This window comes from Lichenostomus cassidix, chromosome W (assembly GCF_008360975.1).
Source record: "Lichenostomus cassidix isolate B80296 chromosome W, HeHo_3.0, whole genome shotgun sequence".
Lineage (NCBI taxonomy): Eukaryota > Metazoa > Chordata > Aves > Passeriformes > Meliphagidae > Lichenostomus > Lichenostomus cassidix.
The window spans coordinates 14,170,389-14,185,807 of NC_139510.1; the positions used below are offsets into that span (position 1 = coordinate 14,170,389).

Genomic DNA, 15,419 nt, shown 5'->3' on the forward strand with positions numbered 1-15,419 from the left:
GGTCTCCAAAGACCACCAGGATATACGGAGCATGCGTAGTGCACATGCTAATGATATTAATAACTTCCGAGAAATGATTTATATAACCACTCCTATCCTGAAGAATGTAATTAATATTCATGATTTTACCTATAACTCTGTGTCTTTGGGGTACTGAGGTGTGTGTGTGTTTGGTGAAAACAATCCCCACACATCCAGTGCACCGAATAAAGCAAATACCCACTTCTCTGACTTGGTCTCTAAAGTGTCTCTGAGCTCGATTGGAGCGAATCAGTATTAAAAAGGATACCACTCTCTTTTCTTTCTGGCTTACTTACCCTTTTGCATCTGAAGACATACCTGTTACAATTATTACAAGGTTCTGCTAGGATAGTTGACTGATCCAGGAACATCACTGTGGGTAACACTGCTCTGGAAATACAAAAAAAAAAAAAAATAAACCATTTAATGTGTTACATTTTGGATATTTTGTGTTTCATTGCAGCTTTTACTGTTTATATTGTCCAATATGGTTCTTTCATGTTCCTCTTTGTCTGGAGTTAATTTTATTCACATAAGAGGAGTCTCTGGCTATAGATCTCACAGTTGCAAGGGTATTCAGCAGTTCTTTTTGCTTCTGTGGCTTGAGTGGCTCCTTGTCTCACGTCTGGATACACTTAGCTTTTTCTCTGATGAGGATACACTTGAATATTCAAAGTTGTCAATGATATTAAAACAAACTTGCACAGTGATAACACATGTTAGAGTGGGGAGAAGGATGAAGTCCTGCCTCCTTCACCTCCCATTGGAAATTCTTATATTTTCTGCTGGCTAGTTTTATTTTGCAACACAACCAGTTCTGTTGCCCTTCTCTGCAAGCAAGCAGAGCTTGGTTTTGAGGGGAAGAGGTCGTTCACACTTTCCCCTCAGCAGTGTCAATTTGCATCTCCTCTAAGGCAATCCCTCTGGCTGCCTGAAGGCTCAGCTAAGCAAGCACATACAAAAAGCATCCAAAACAATACTCAATTGGCACACACTAAAATCAGACAGTCCAAAGTCATGTTTCAAAAAGTTTAGCTACTTTTTCAGGATCTTTTCTATATGATTTTGTGAGCTCATTCCAGGACCTCAAATCTGCTACTGAAAAACAGCACTTTAACAGTAACTGGCCCTTCCGTCCCGGCAGCTTCCCAAAGTGGGGCTTGAGTTACCACCCCCTCCCCCCTCCTTTTTCCATTCATTTATTTTATTCTATTTTGGGTTCTACCTGCTACCGGACTCAACATCCCTTCACCTTCAACATGCTCACTCATTCCCTCTTCATCCCGTGCTGCGGGAGGCTCCTGTTGTTGTTGAACTGGTAAAGGAGCAAAACAGCAGGCATGAAATCCAAGCGGAGAGGAAGGTTTATTTAAAAACATCCGAATTTTATAGAATAGAGAAAGGCATTCGGATTGGCCAACAATCACCCCCTCCTCGGGGTGATTGGCCGAGGTGTCTCAACCCCCATTCCAAAACATTCTCTGTTACCATATTCATATCTATGTTTTCATTATAGCTAGAGAAAAAAAGGAAAATTTCCCATGGAAGAGAATCTGTACAATCACAGGCTCCCCAGATGCTGCCCCCCTTTCCCTTTTTCCAGGAGATATTAAAAATTCAACCTCTTCTTCCACGGGATCATGCCTCAGACACCTCTTTCCACTAAAACATTCTACACAACCATATTTCAGAGATTTCTATTTTCCTTCTTTAAAGCCAGTATCATAGACTGTTTTTGCTCTCTTGGTAACAAACTACATTTCTTTCATAAATCTAGATTAATTTTAAATGCACAGAACAAGTATGCTCACAAATATCAGCTACACACACACAGGAGTCCCAAAGGGATACCTATTAGCATATGCAGAGAAACAGCATACACACAAAAAATTCAACAGGCATTCAAAATATGTTTTAATACTCAACAAGTTACTTTTATCTCATGGGCATCCCAGCATGGATTTATATGCCAGCAAAATACAAATTAGCGCAGGTAATTTGCACACAAACAGTAGATGCACACACATTAAAAAAATCCAAACCAATGGTTTGCTGTAGTGTGCTTATGCTGTTCTAGAGACTTCTCCCTAGCAGAAACCTGTACCATCCCATGCTGTAATCTTATTGGTTTACCCCTTTCTCCTCCCTGGCTCCTCCCCTCTGGCTTCCCCTAGTTGGTTCTTCTGAGTAACCACGCCTCTGTTCCCTCTCCTGATAACCCGCTGAGACAGCGGAACTCAGGGTTCACCATCTTGGCTTTCCAGCACCCCGAATCCTCCCCCGCCTCTCCGCCCCTCTCCGCCCTCCTCTGACCCTCGACTGCGGACCTTAATAAATCCCTGGAAACTTCAGATGGTGATCCTGCATTTCTTCCATCACCATGCCTCCATGGAGTCTTGCGTCCCCCGCAGCTCCACTGCCTGCTACAGCCACGTGTCTGCCTGGTGTGTTCTGGCCACGGGTGGGCCCCTCCACATTGCGGTGTGGGGTGGCCGTTTGTGAATTGTGATACCGCGCTGCCGCAATATATGATTTATACTCATTCACTCTTTGCCAATTGCTTTGCTTTTCTCTGGCCATTTCTGTCGCCAGATAACGGAACCACAGATAGAGCTCCACACTCACGTCATGTTCAGGACACGTCTCATTCGTTCTCACACACAGAGTAACAAAATAACAGAACAAAAGTAGCAGTACGATGGTGCACTACAGCGGGGTCCAACCCCTGAGGGTCCAACTCCTTAAAGGTACCTTTCACTATAGTGAGGTCCAACCCCTTCGTCGGTACTAATTTTGGGAGACCCAGTCTCAATCCACCCTCGGGGACTTGTACCCCGGACCTGCAGGTATTTTTGTTTGTTGTTTTGGGCTTTTTTAATAGCAAATACCTTTATTTGGTGCAGATGGTCCTTGATCTACCCCCGCCATGAGCCAAGGACAGCTGAGCTCCCCCTGAAAATTCAGGATCGTGACTGGGAGGTCTGATTACCCCTGGATCTGGCAGCCGATAAGAGTTAGGGTCCCATCTGGGGTGCCAGTTTGATTAGCCCCAAGCGGGCCCAGAGACAGTTCAGAGACAAAGTCAGAGAAGTGGGTATTTGCTTTATTATTTAGAATTCACATATTCTGTCTCTCAATAGTTACCTTGAGTTATCTATTGATTACCCCTTTCTCCGACCTTGAGCAATGGCAGGCCTTTGAGCAGATCAAACGGGAAATAGCTTGTGCGGTAGCTCTTGGGCTTGTTTGGACAGGACCAGCCGTGCAAAACATCCTCTACACTGCACCTGGGGAGCAGGGCCTCACCTGGAGCCTCTGGCAAAGGACCCCAGGGGAAACCTGAGGTCGATCATTAGGGTTTTGGAGCCGGAATTATCGAGGATCAGAAGCCCACTATACTCCAACCAAAAAAGAGATACTAGCAGCTTATGAGGGGGTTTGAACTGCCTCAGAGGTTGTTGGGACAGAAGCGTGTCTCCTCTTGGCCCCGTGGTTGCCTGTCTTACACTGGATGTTCAAAGGAAACATCCCGTCAACACATCATGCAACCAGCGCTACATGGGGTAAGTGGGTAGAATTAATTACACAACAAGCCCAATGTCTTGGATTGATGTTATGATAATCCTTTATCCCCTATCGTTGGCTTATATGCCCAAGAAAGAAAAAATGTGTAAAAATGTGTGGTCCTGTCTCTTTAACTACACCCAGCCGAAGAGAGAAACGCGGGTTGTTTTGAAAACATTTTCCCCAAGCCTCGCTCCGGGGGAGGATTCGTTGCCCGGCAGAGACTGCGTGCTGGACGGGGGTCGGAGTGAGCTCTGTTCCCGTTTTTTTTCCCATTTTTTCCATTTTTTCTTTTTCCTCGTTTGGACCCCTTCTCTTCGATCTGCTTTGCCACCCGGAGACCCAGGAGGGCCAGAGGACAGCAGAGCTCTCCAGGGAGCTCCACCCGGCCCCGGGGGGGGCGAGGAGGAGAGGGGCTGCGTCTGAGGAAAGGACTTTTTAATCAGGTTGAATAACTCCTTTTCACCTTGGTTTTCCCCTTCCCCTGTGCCTTGCAGGGCACTCTGCGTGGTTTTGTCAAATAAATAGTTTTTTCTTCACTTCCATCTAAGAGGTTCTGTTGTGGGTGGGGGCGAGGAGGAGAGGGGCCCTTCGCTCTTCGAGGAGAGAGAGTTTTATCATTAACCCGGGACACCCGAATGGGAAAACCCAATTTCCCAGGAATTCTAGAAGAGATTCTGGATTGGCCAGAAGCCAGAGATTTTGGAGCATTGCCTGAAAAGGTGACTCGTGCCCAAGAAGCACCGCCATATACCAAGTTACCAGAAAACAAAAGAGGCTATGCTTTATTTACTGATGGATTCTTCCGTGTGATAGGAAACCATCGAAGGTAGAAAGCTGCCGTGTCGCGTCCCACATGACAAGTCATTGAGGCTGCAGAAGAGGAAGGTGAATCAAGCAAATTTACAGAGGTGAAAGCCATTCAACTAGCCCTAGATATTGCCGAGTGAGAAAAGTGGCCCGTTCTTTATATCTATACCGGCTCCTGGATGGTGGCTAATGCCCTATGGGGGTGGCTGCAGCAGTGAAAGAAGAGTAATTGGCAACACAGGGGCAAACCCATCTGGGCTGCTGCATTGTGGCAGGACATCGCTGCACAGGTAGAAAACATGAATCCGAAAGTACATCATGTAGATGCACGCATGCCTAGAAGTCGTGCCACTGAGGAACATCAAAACAGTGAACGGGTAGATAAAGCTGCCAAAATTGGGATAGCTCAGGTGGACCTAGATTGGGAAAGAAAGGGTAAACTGTTTATAGCCCGATGGGCCCATGAAACATCAGGGCATCTCGGAAGGGATGCAACATACAGATGGGCTCGTGATCAAGGGGTGGACCTGACCATGGAGGCCATTACACACATTATCTACCAATGTGAAACATGTGCTGCCATCAAGCGAGCCCCACGATTGAAGTCTCTCTGGAATAGAGGGAGATGGCTGAGTTTCCAGTATGGTGAGGCCTGGCAGATTGATTACATTGGGCCATTGTCATGAACTCACCAAGGCAAGTGTTATATACTCACCATGGTAGAGGCAACAACTGGCTGGTTGGAAACGTACCCAGTAAACCATGCCAATGCCCGGATCACGATCTCCGGTCTTGAAAGACACATTTTGTGGTGACATGAAACCCCAGAAAGAATTGTGTCAGATAATGGGACTCATTTTCGGAATAATCTTATAAGCTCCTGGGCAAAGAGACATGGCATTAAGTGGATATATCACATTCCCTACCATCCACAGGCCTCTGGGAAGATTGAAAGGTATAATGGGCTGCTGAAAACTATGTTAAGGGCATTAGGTAAAGGAACATGGAAGCACTGGGACGCAAACTTAGCAGAAGCCACTTGGCTGGTCAACACGAGGGGATCTGCTAACCGCCCTGGTCCTGCCCAAACTAAGCCCCTAGACACAGTGGAAAGAGATAAGGTCCCTGCATTGCACATAAGGAAGTGGCTGGGAAAGTCAGTGTGGATTTCTTCCTCCACCGGAAAAGGAAAACCCATTCATGGGATTGTCTTTGCCCAAGAACCTGGGTGTACTTGGTGGGTAATGCGTGAGGATGGGGACACCTGGTGTGTGCCTCAAGGAGATTTAACCTTGGGGGAGGAATAATCTGTGGTGTAAGCTGTATGTTGCAGGAGGTAAAGTAGCAGGAGTGACATGAACTGCTGAAGAAGGAATTTTGCGAGGAATAAGAAGAATGCAATGATGAGCCGGGATGGTGTTGGTGCCCAACCATCAAGTGTACTACTTTCTCCAGTTCTGACCCCTCATCCTGCTGAAATGGAGACCTGGGGGAATGTGAAAGGACAGGCAACAGTAGTAGTTAATGAAAAGAATATATGTTTGGGTATAGAGATGGTTTAAGGATGAAGTTTAAGCTGTATGTGTGGGTAAGAAAGTATTCCGGTAATGAGAAATACATATAATGGAAGAATTGGAAGATATATAGATTCTGTGGGATCTGAGTATGATGCAAATGGTATGGAATAAGGGGTGGAGATTATGTGTGTTGGTTTTTCTTGGCCCAGTTTTTTCTCGTGGGGGAGCCACAAAAATGGTTCCTGTGTTAAGCTTCTGGAAACTTTCACCATGTCCAGCAGAGCCAATCTCTGATGGCTCTGGAGATGATGGACATGCTGCTGGCCAAGCCTGGGCCAATTACAGATGTTGGTTATGCCTCTGTGGTAACATATTTAAGAAGAAATCAAAACAATGGGTGGAGGCACTTCTTTTTAGCCAGAGAAGGAGGAGGTGAGAATATGTGAGGGAAAACAACATGCAGACACCAAGGTCAGTGGAGAAGGTGGGGGAGGAGGTGCTCCAGGTGCTGGAGCCAAGAGTCCTCTGCTGGCCATGGCGAGGACCATGGTGAAGCAGGTTGTCCCCCTGCAGCCCATGGGGTCCACAGGGGATGCAGAGATCCACTCGAAGCCCATGGGGAGGTGCTCACGCCGGAGCGGGTGGATGCCTGGAGGAGACTGTGATCCAGTGGGAGTCCCAGTGGAGACAGAGGCCTTGCTCCTGGGATGGAATAGCCTGGCCTTGGAGGTCTGCGCCCCGTGGACGAGGGACCAACGCAGCAGCAGTTTTGGGAGGACTGTCTGCCCATGGGGGGAGCTCACGTTGAAGCAGGTTTGGGCAGACTGCTGCTTGTGAGATTTGGACCCACTCTGGAGGAGTTTGTGGAGAGCTGCCTCCTGTGGGAGGGACCCCATGGCTATGCAGGGGAAGAACTCCTCTCCCCGTGCAGCAGAAGATCTGGGTGATGAACTGACGTACATCCCCCATGCCCTGTCCCCCTGTGCTGCTGGTGGGAAGGAGAGAGGGGGTGAGGGAGAAACGTTATCTGAAGGGCTTATTACTTCTCATTAGCCTCCTCTGATTTTGTGTTAGTAATAAATTTCACTTTGTAACTTTAAGAGGAGCCTGTTTTGTCCTTGGAGTGTCTCCCAGTCTTTATCTCAACTCATGAGCCCTGTGTATATTAACATTTTTTTCTCTCCTCTCCCCAGCTGTGCCAGGGGAGAGTGAGCAAGTAGATGCTGTGGGTACCTTGGTGTTTGGCCAGGGTTAAACCACAACGCCTTGTAAAACTCTTGCTCACTCCTATTACTTCGGCTAACTAGAAAAGCATTCTGGGAATGACTCAGCTAAACTAGAGGTGAAAAACAAGTTACATAATTGTAAAACAACTGATAGAACCAATGAGTACTCATACCGTGGTGTTGGTGGTTGGTTATACCTAATGCATCTTCCTATCATGGTTTATGGTGGTTGGTAAAATACGTTTGTTGTGCCTCACAAGAATGTAAACTCATAACAAACTTACAGTTTAAAAACCCTGGATTTTTGCAATAAAGTGCTTCCACCATACAACTGCTAAGGGCAATTCTTGTCATTCATCCGTTACAAGGTGATAGCCACGTCCCCTCCCCCGGCAGGTGTGCGACCCCTCTTTCCTTTGTGCTGGGGTGGGATGTGATGCCTTTAAAGCTGGTAAAAATAAGAGGCAGATACAGCAGTATAGGAAAAAAGAGTATTACCTTGGTTTTGATAGGATCCCAGGTTCCCCCTCGTCAAAGGTGGAAACATGCCAAGGAGCACACACCATGTACAACGCATATACAATTTTATGGACCTTAAAAATTAGCATATCTACCTAAAATCCCCCAATAAGAAACTTAACAAATGAAGTAATTGTCCCCCTATTCTAATTATCCCCCCCCCCAAGGGAGACTACAGCCTAGTTTACAAAATCTTGTTCCAGAGATGAGGCTCCATCCAAGGTTGGAGCCTCTAGTTTTGAGATAGTAGGGATGTTTTGTCTTCCCCCAGAGAACCCCCGAACTAGGCTAAATATCAGAGTAAAAGGGTTATAGACATGTATGGCTAAGGTACAGGGAGGGTTTGTGAACGGTACAAGGAAAGGGAAAAGGTTTAAAATGTATAAAAAGGGTATAAAAAGGGTATAAAAAGGGTATAAAGAGAAAAGACAGAAACCATCAGGCATCAGGGGTGTCGGTGCCAGGTGGGGTCGGTGCCAGGTGGGGTCGGTGCCAGGTGGGGTCGGTGACAGGGAGAGTGGATTGGTGACAGCTGCGTCCCTCCTGGCAGGTGTGGGATGCCCCTTTCCCTGGTGCCAGTGGGAGGTCAGTGCCAGGTGGGGTGGGTGACAGCCATGTCCCCCCCCTCCCCAGCAGGTGCGGGCCAGCACCATCGCGCAGGACGCGGACCAGAACAACGACTACGTGAGCAACAGCGTCATCCTGCACCTGGATGTGGGCGATGAGGTATTCATGAGGCTGGACAGGGGCAAAGTGCACTGTGGTGTGATTGATGCCTGATGGGTTTTTTTGTATTTTTTATTTTACTTTTATACTCTCTTTATATCCTTTATATATAACCTTTTACCCTTCCCCGTTCCTGCACTTTTCACTCCCTGTATCTTAACCCTACATTCTATCACCCTAGTACCCCTTGCCCTGCTCAGAATCCTTTGGGGAAGACGAAACATACCCACAATCTCAAAAGCATGACGCACAACCTTGAACAGGGCCCCCATCACTGAGACATGTTTTTTGTAAACTAAGTAGCAATCTTTTGGGGGGGGCAATTTTAATAAGGGGGCAGTTACTTCATTTGTTAAACTTCTTATTGGAGACTTTTAGATAGGTATTCTAATCTAGGCTGTCTATAAATTGTATACGGGAGATATCGTCGGGGCTTTTTGGGCTTTTTGGCTTTTTGGCTTTTGGGGCTTTTGAGCTGGCCTTTGGGCTTGCTTGTTCGTCGGTGCGCATCTGGGATCCTATTAAACCAAGGTAAAACCTGTTATAAATTGAGCCTCATTATCCAATCAGAGACGTAGATCCAATTAAAAAATTTATTAATTAAAAGCAAGCGGATATCAGTCAAGTCAGCGCTGGACGGGCAGAGGTTCAAGCATACCTCTATGCACCGCGCCGCGGTTTGCAGAGAGCGAACTTTTATAATCCTTTGTAACTCACTCCCTCCGTATGCCTTGATTGGCGTCCCTTCATGAATCCTTGATTGGCTGCTGAGTCGTCTAGGCTGTCGTGCTCTGCGTTGAGTGGTTGTTACTGGGCCTCCTGGGATGGTCTCACCGTGGGGGTCGCACAGGACTCTTGGTAGGGGGGAGGTTTTATGGCCCTTGAGTCAAATTCCTTTCGTATCTGTCTTGTGGGGGTTGGGTGATGCCACTTGCCTGCATCCTGTGGGGGGGTTGTGAGGGAAGGCTACGTGGAGCCACCAGCTTGTTTAAAAATAAATGGAAAGGCAATTTAAAAACCATCACCCTTTTCAAATAGTTCATGAACTAAACTGATTGTAATTTATTACAAAACCCCTATCCCATACTGTGTGTCTGCGTCTAAAAATTTTTGTAGCAATTTAAGGCATCATGATAAATGAGTGAATAGTGAATGTTGGCTTTCGCATATATGAATTTAACATTTACAAGTGATAAGGTACTGTGTAAAGTAGCAGTAACATAAAATATAGTTAAGTAGAAACAAAGTTAGAGTGAATTATAACTTCAAGATAGTTGTAATATGTTAGAAAACGTGGTAAGAAATACATGGTAATAAATGTCTTTTAAGCTGATAAGCCACAAGGCCAGAGATCAAGACACCCTAAAGAAATAAAAAGAAACAGACCTCATGCATCCCAGGAAATCTGTTATCTCCATTCACACCTCCCTGAGAAGCTGTCAGCCACAAATTGAATTAGAGCTGAAGAAACATTGAGATGGGATTTCTGCCTTCAGCCCTGAGGTAAACCAGAGGGCCCAAGGCAGCGCTGCTCTGGCGAAAGGGGGCAAGGATCAAAGAAAGAGGGGTCGTTGTAATGAAAATAGCTTTTTTTCGGGACTTAATGAATATGTAACAATTACAGAAAGTACTTAAGTACACATTAAGATGAATAGGGCGCGCGGCTCACAAAGGCAAACCTGCCACCCCCGCCTGGCGCCATATGCCTTTGTTCTCCTAATAAATGTTCAATATTATATTTCTAAAAATGTCAGCTTGTGAATTTGTCTATATCAGCGGCAACGCCAACAAGTACAGCACCTTCTCGGGCTTCATGATCTATCCCGACTGACCCCCCTCCATGACCCCACCGCATGCGCACCCAAAAAAAGAGCGAGCAGAGTGCGGACTACAACTCCCGTGATGCCCCGCGCCGTGAGCGGGATGTCGGAGTGGTGCCGCGCGCTGTTTGGCTATGGCCGAGGTTTGAACCTGCGCCCGGCGGGCTCCACCCTCTGGCGGGCAGCGGAGCAGCAGCGCGGCGTGAGTGGGGGGCCATGGCCCGGGGGGGATTTGGAGCAATTTGGGGGTCCTAAGAGGGGAATTTGGGGCGCTGAGACCCCCTCAGGGGGCTGGGAGAGCAGGGGAGGGCGGCTGAGGGCGGCTGAGGGCGGCTGAGGGCGGGAGGGTCCCGGCAGCGAGGCCCCATGGGGGAAGAGGCGGGGGGGCCCTGTGGGCCACGAGTGAGGGGAGGGGGGTGGGTGAAGGCCGCGGGAGGCCTGATGGGGTGGGAGGGGAAGGTCTGGGCCACTGTGGGGTGAATGAAGTGGGGCTGGGGAGTCCCGGTGGGGCTGGTAATGGGGTTGGGGATCCCTGGGAGTGCCAGGAAGTGAGGCCAGGGGGCTGTGGGCCCTGGATGGAGGGACTGGGGGGGATCTGACCCCTTAAGGGGAGTGGGGCTGGGGGGGCTGTGGACCTCCAGTGGGGCTGATATTGGGGCTGGGGGCTCGAAGGGTGCTGGATTTGGGCCTCTAACGGGGCCAAGGAATGGGGCCAAGGGGACTGCATGCCCTGGAGATGGGGGAGGGACTGAGGGTGACCTGACCCTATAAGGCGGCCAAGGAGTGAGACTGGGGCCGCTGGGCAGCAGGGCTGGAGGCTTAGGGGGGACAAGGAATGGGGCTAGGGACCCCCAGTGGGGTTGATATTAGGGCTTAGGGTGCTCAGAACCCCTAAAAAGGCCAAGCGGTGGGGCTGAGGAGAGGGCTGGGGGCTGCTCCAAAGCAATGGGGGGAGCTCAGGGCTTTGGGGGTCTGTGGGTTTTCGGGGGGCTCTGGGGGTCCCACAGCTCCCCTGCACTCCCCAGCCCTGTGTTCTGTTGAAGCCCCTCACGAGAAGCCCCTGGGAAGGATGAGAAAAATGGGAAGGATGGAACAATGGACAGCTAGGCCGGCATTGAGGAGCGCCTGGAGAAGCTGCAGGTGAGGCTGGAATCCTTTTTGGGGAGGGGGCTCTGAGTTGGGTTGATTCGCCCCAATCGAGCCTGGAGACACTTCAGAGACCAAGTCAGAAAAGTGGGTATTTGCTTTATTCGGTGCACTGGATGTGTGGGGAATTCTCTCTGCCAAACACACACACCTCAGTACCTCCAAAGTCACAGTGTTATAGGTAAAATTCATGAATATTCATCACATTCCCCAGGATAGGAGCGGTTATACAAATTATTTCTCGTAAGTCATTAATATTATTCAGCGATTTCTTTCCTTTCTTCTTCAAAAGGAATCTTTTGCCCCCTTTTGTCTTGATAAGATTAAGGGAATACACAAGGCCAGAACTGTTAACAGCCTTCAGCCCTGGACAGGCGCCGTGCTGGTGGAAGGGGCAAAAGCTCAAAGAAACAAGGATGGTTGGAGTGCAAATAGATTTGGGTTTTCTATTTGACCACTCCTTTCTCAGGGTCTGTCTTCTTCTTTTCCCAGGAAAGCCTCTGGATCCCATTGGGGAGATCTTTGGGGGCTCTGGGATGGATTCCAGGGTCTGACTCCTTCTTTTCTCCAGGAAAACCTCTGGAATCCCCCTGGTCACTCCTGCCTGGCCCTGTTCTAACCCCAGCTCCCTCTTTTCCCCAGGAAATTACCCTCGAGAGGCTCTGTCCTGATCCCAGCTCCCTCTTTTCCCCAGGAAAGTCTCTGGATCCCACTGGGGAGATCTTTGAGGGATTGTGGGCTGGATTCTGGGGTCTGACTCCCTCTTTTCCCCAGGAAAGCCTCTGGATCTTGCTGGCGGGGGAGACCTTTGGGGGATCTGAGCTGGATTCTGGGCTCTGACTCCCTCTTTTCCCCAGAAAACCTCTGGATCCCTCTGGACACTTCTGCCTAGCCCTGTCCTGATCCCAGCTCCCTCTTTTCCCAGGAAATGACCCTCGAGTTGCCCTGTCCTGACCCCATCTCCCCCCTTTTCCCAGGAAAGCCTCCGGAGCCCCTCTCTCTCCCATTCCCGGCAGATCCAGAAGTGTGACCGCGCCCTGCACTCCTTCGTGGAGCAGCTGGCCCAGCCTGGAGGGCTGCTGGCCCATGGGGCCCTGCTGCTTGCTCTGGCCCAGGAGGCCACCCAGGGCCACCTGAGCCTGGTCCCTCAGCCCCCACCCTTCTACCTGGAGAAGATCCTGTTCCACATGCTCCAGTACGCTGCGGGATGGGCCGGGAGCTGCACCTGGAGCGTGGCTGAGCTGCTCTGGACATGGCTCCAGCGCTGCCGCTCCGACCGGGATTGGGCCATGGTCACTTCCAGCACCTTCAGTGTCCTCTGGAAATCTGCAGTTGCCCTGGCAGGGCCCGATGGGCCTTGGGAGGAGGGAAGAGCCATGCTGACCACTCGGATCCACTCCCTACGCTTCCTGCTGCTGCTGGAATCACGGGAATCCCTGCCACCCCCACAGCCGCCCTTCTTCACCTCCCAGACCGCCCAGAACACTGACGCCGCCCTCTACGAGGCTGAGCGAGCTCCATGCCTCCTTTTCCTGGCCAGGCAGCTGCGGGAATTCCTGCTGGACATGCTTCGGGGTGAGGCTCCGGATCCTCCGGGGCTCCATAATTCCCTCTGCTTCCTGGAGCTCACCCTGGAGCGCTGCCGCTGCCCCTGCCAGGCCCAGGGGCTCCACAACGCTCTGGAGGCCCTGCAGGATGCCAGGGCTTTTTTGGGATCTGGGAGTTCTCTGGAAGTCCCCCCGGAGCTGCTGGAAGCTGGGATCCAGCTCAGCAAAGGTGCCGTGGGCCCATTGTTGTGCCGGGTGGGAGCAACGCTGGCAGGGGAATTTTCGGGAAGGATGCTCTGGGTGCTGGCAGAAGGTGCCCAGTTCATGGTGTCCCAGCTTGGGGAGTTGCTCTGGAGGAACCAGGAGCTGCCCCTCGGCCTCCAGGAGCTTCCTGGGATTTGTGACTTCTGCCAGGGCCACGGGCAGCTCCTGCGGCAGCTGCTGGCCAAGGTGAGCAGGAGGAGGAGGGAAATGGGCGCCGCTCTGGCCTCAGGGCTCCCTGGAATCCCTCAGGGGTGCTCTGTGCTGGTCCTGGCCCTGGCAGCTGCTCCTGGAGTAGGTGTGTCGCTGTTGAGCCGCTAGCAGAGTAAGAAGGCCCGGGTTCAAAAGATGGCATCCAGAAGAAAATTTTATTATTAAATTCCATCTTATATAGACTTTTCAAAGGTCACCCAGATTGGTCAGTTCGAAGCCTCCCCCTAGGCCTGATTGGCCAGGCCTGAACTGTCCACATCCGAGAAACTGTTTTTAATAACATCCAAACTTTATCTTTGTTTATAAAACACAGGAAGAAGAGAGAAAAAGTTCCCATGGGAAAGGTCTGTGCTAGCCACATAGGTGGAGTCCCAAATCCCATTTTTCCCCATTCCCAGCTCCATCCCCAGCAGTTCCTGCAGTTCCTGATCCCCGTACCCATGTCCAGGACCATTCCCAGAAGCTCCTGAATCCCTTTCCCATTCCCAGCTCTGTTCCCAGCAGCTCCTGATTCCGTTTCCATTCCAGGTCCCTCCCGACTCCATCAGGCAGTGGGTGATGCTGAAGCAGCTGCTGTCCCACAACTTCCAGCTCTTCTCCAATGCCATCCACAAGGCCTTCCAGGGCTCCCAGGTACCCCAGGAACGGATCCCGATCCCCTTGGGGGGCTGGGAGCCTTTTCCATGGGATGTGGGGCTGGGATTTGGGGATGGAGCCACTCTGGGAGCCTCTCCCATGGGATGTGGGGTTGGAATTTGGGGATGGAGCCACTCTGGGAGCTTTTCCCATGGGATATTGGGTTGGAATTTGGGGATCGAGGTGCCCTGGATGGTTCTGGAGGATTCTCTGTGGCTCTGGGGTCCCTGGCTGACCCCCTGTCCCTCCAGCCTTCGGGGTGGCCAGGGCTGGCACAGGTGACCCGGAGCTGTGTTCGGAGCATGGCTGCAATGCTGGAGGCCCTGGAGGGGCTGCCCGAGGCCGAGAGGGCCAAGTTCCTCGATGTCACCAGTCAGTGCCACCAGGGGGTCCTTTTCCCCATCCCGGCTATCCATGGAGGGGTCATTCCATGTCTGGGGTTCGGGATCAGCTCTGGGAGCAGAGGTGACTCCGGGGTCCCCTCCCCACCCCACCCCATTGCTGACCCTGACCCCTCCCCATCCCACAGCTGCTGTCATGTTCCAGCTGGGCCACGCCTTCCAGAGCCGGAATCTTCCAGAAGCGGCCAGAACCATGTGTGTGCCCTTCTGCAGGGCAATGGTGACCATGGATGGCTACAGCTGCACCGGCGTCCCCCTGGAGCGAGTACTAGGATACACTGGGGATACTGGGGATCCCTTCTGCCAGGCAATGGTGGCCACAGGTGGCTATGACATCCCCCTGGAGTGAGTACAGGATACTGGGATCAACTGGGAGGAGGGCTGGGGGTACTGGGGATACTGGGATCCCTTCTGCTGGGGAATGGCGGCCACAGGCGTCTCCGGCATCCCCCTGGAGTGGGTACTGGAGATACTGGGATCCGCTGGAGATAGTGGGGATGCTGGGGATACTGGGATCAGATGGGACCAACCAGGATCCCCTGGGAATACTGGAATCAACTGAGAGGGCTGGAGTCAAGGAGGGAGGAATGGGAAAGATGGGATTGGGGTTGGCCCCAATTCCCAGTGTTGGAAAATATATCAGGTTAAAAATTTTGTAAAACTTTAGTCAAAGGTTTTGTTTGTCTTTACCCTGAGAAAAAGAATTTTAGGTTTCTTCCAGGGCATTGTTCTGCCAGATGAGGTCTGGTGAACTCAGCATACCAACAGATTGGGAGTGACCCCAAAGATAACCAGAAAGATAAAGACTATTAACAGAACATCCGCCAGGACCTTGTGGTTATCAACAAGACATGATGGATTGTGGCTAGCACAGGTCTTTCTCGTGAGAACATTCCGCTGTGTTTTATAAACAAAGATAAAGTTTGGATGTTTTTTAAACAGTGTCTCGAGATTTGGACAGTTCAGGCCTGACCAATCAGGCCTAGGGGGAGGTTTCTGGCTGACCAATCTG

At 50.5% G+C, this 15,419-nt stretch overlaps 1 protein-coding gene across 3 annotated transcripts; it reads left to right on the plus strand.

Moving 5' to 3' along the window:
* The first annotated feature begins 10,307 nt into the window (after nucleotides 1-10,307).
* Nucleotides 10,308-15,419, plus strand: LOC146425549 (uncharacterized). Of its 3 annotated transcripts, XR_014846506.1 has the most exons (4): nucleotides 10,308-10,405; nucleotides 11,229-11,343; nucleotides 13,899-14,003; nucleotides 14,536-15,419. XR_014846506.1 is itself a non-coding variant. In XM_085041677.1 (3 exons), exons 1-3 carry the CDS (start codon nucleotides 12,537-12,539, stop codon nucleotides 14,754-14,756), a joined length of 714 nt encoding a protein of 237 aa, XP_084897803.1. In that variant the 5' UTR covers nucleotides 11,908-12,536; the 3' UTR covers nucleotides 14,757-15,419. The 3 variants fall into 3 exon arrangements, 1 of the variants encoding a protein (XP_084897803.1); XM_085041677.1 differs by lacking the exons at nucleotides 10,308-10,405; nucleotides 11,229-11,343 and adding an exon at nucleotides 11,908-12,924; XR_014846505.1 differs by lacking the exons at nucleotides 10,308-10,405; nucleotides 11,229-11,343 and having other exon boundaries at nucleotides 11,908-14,003.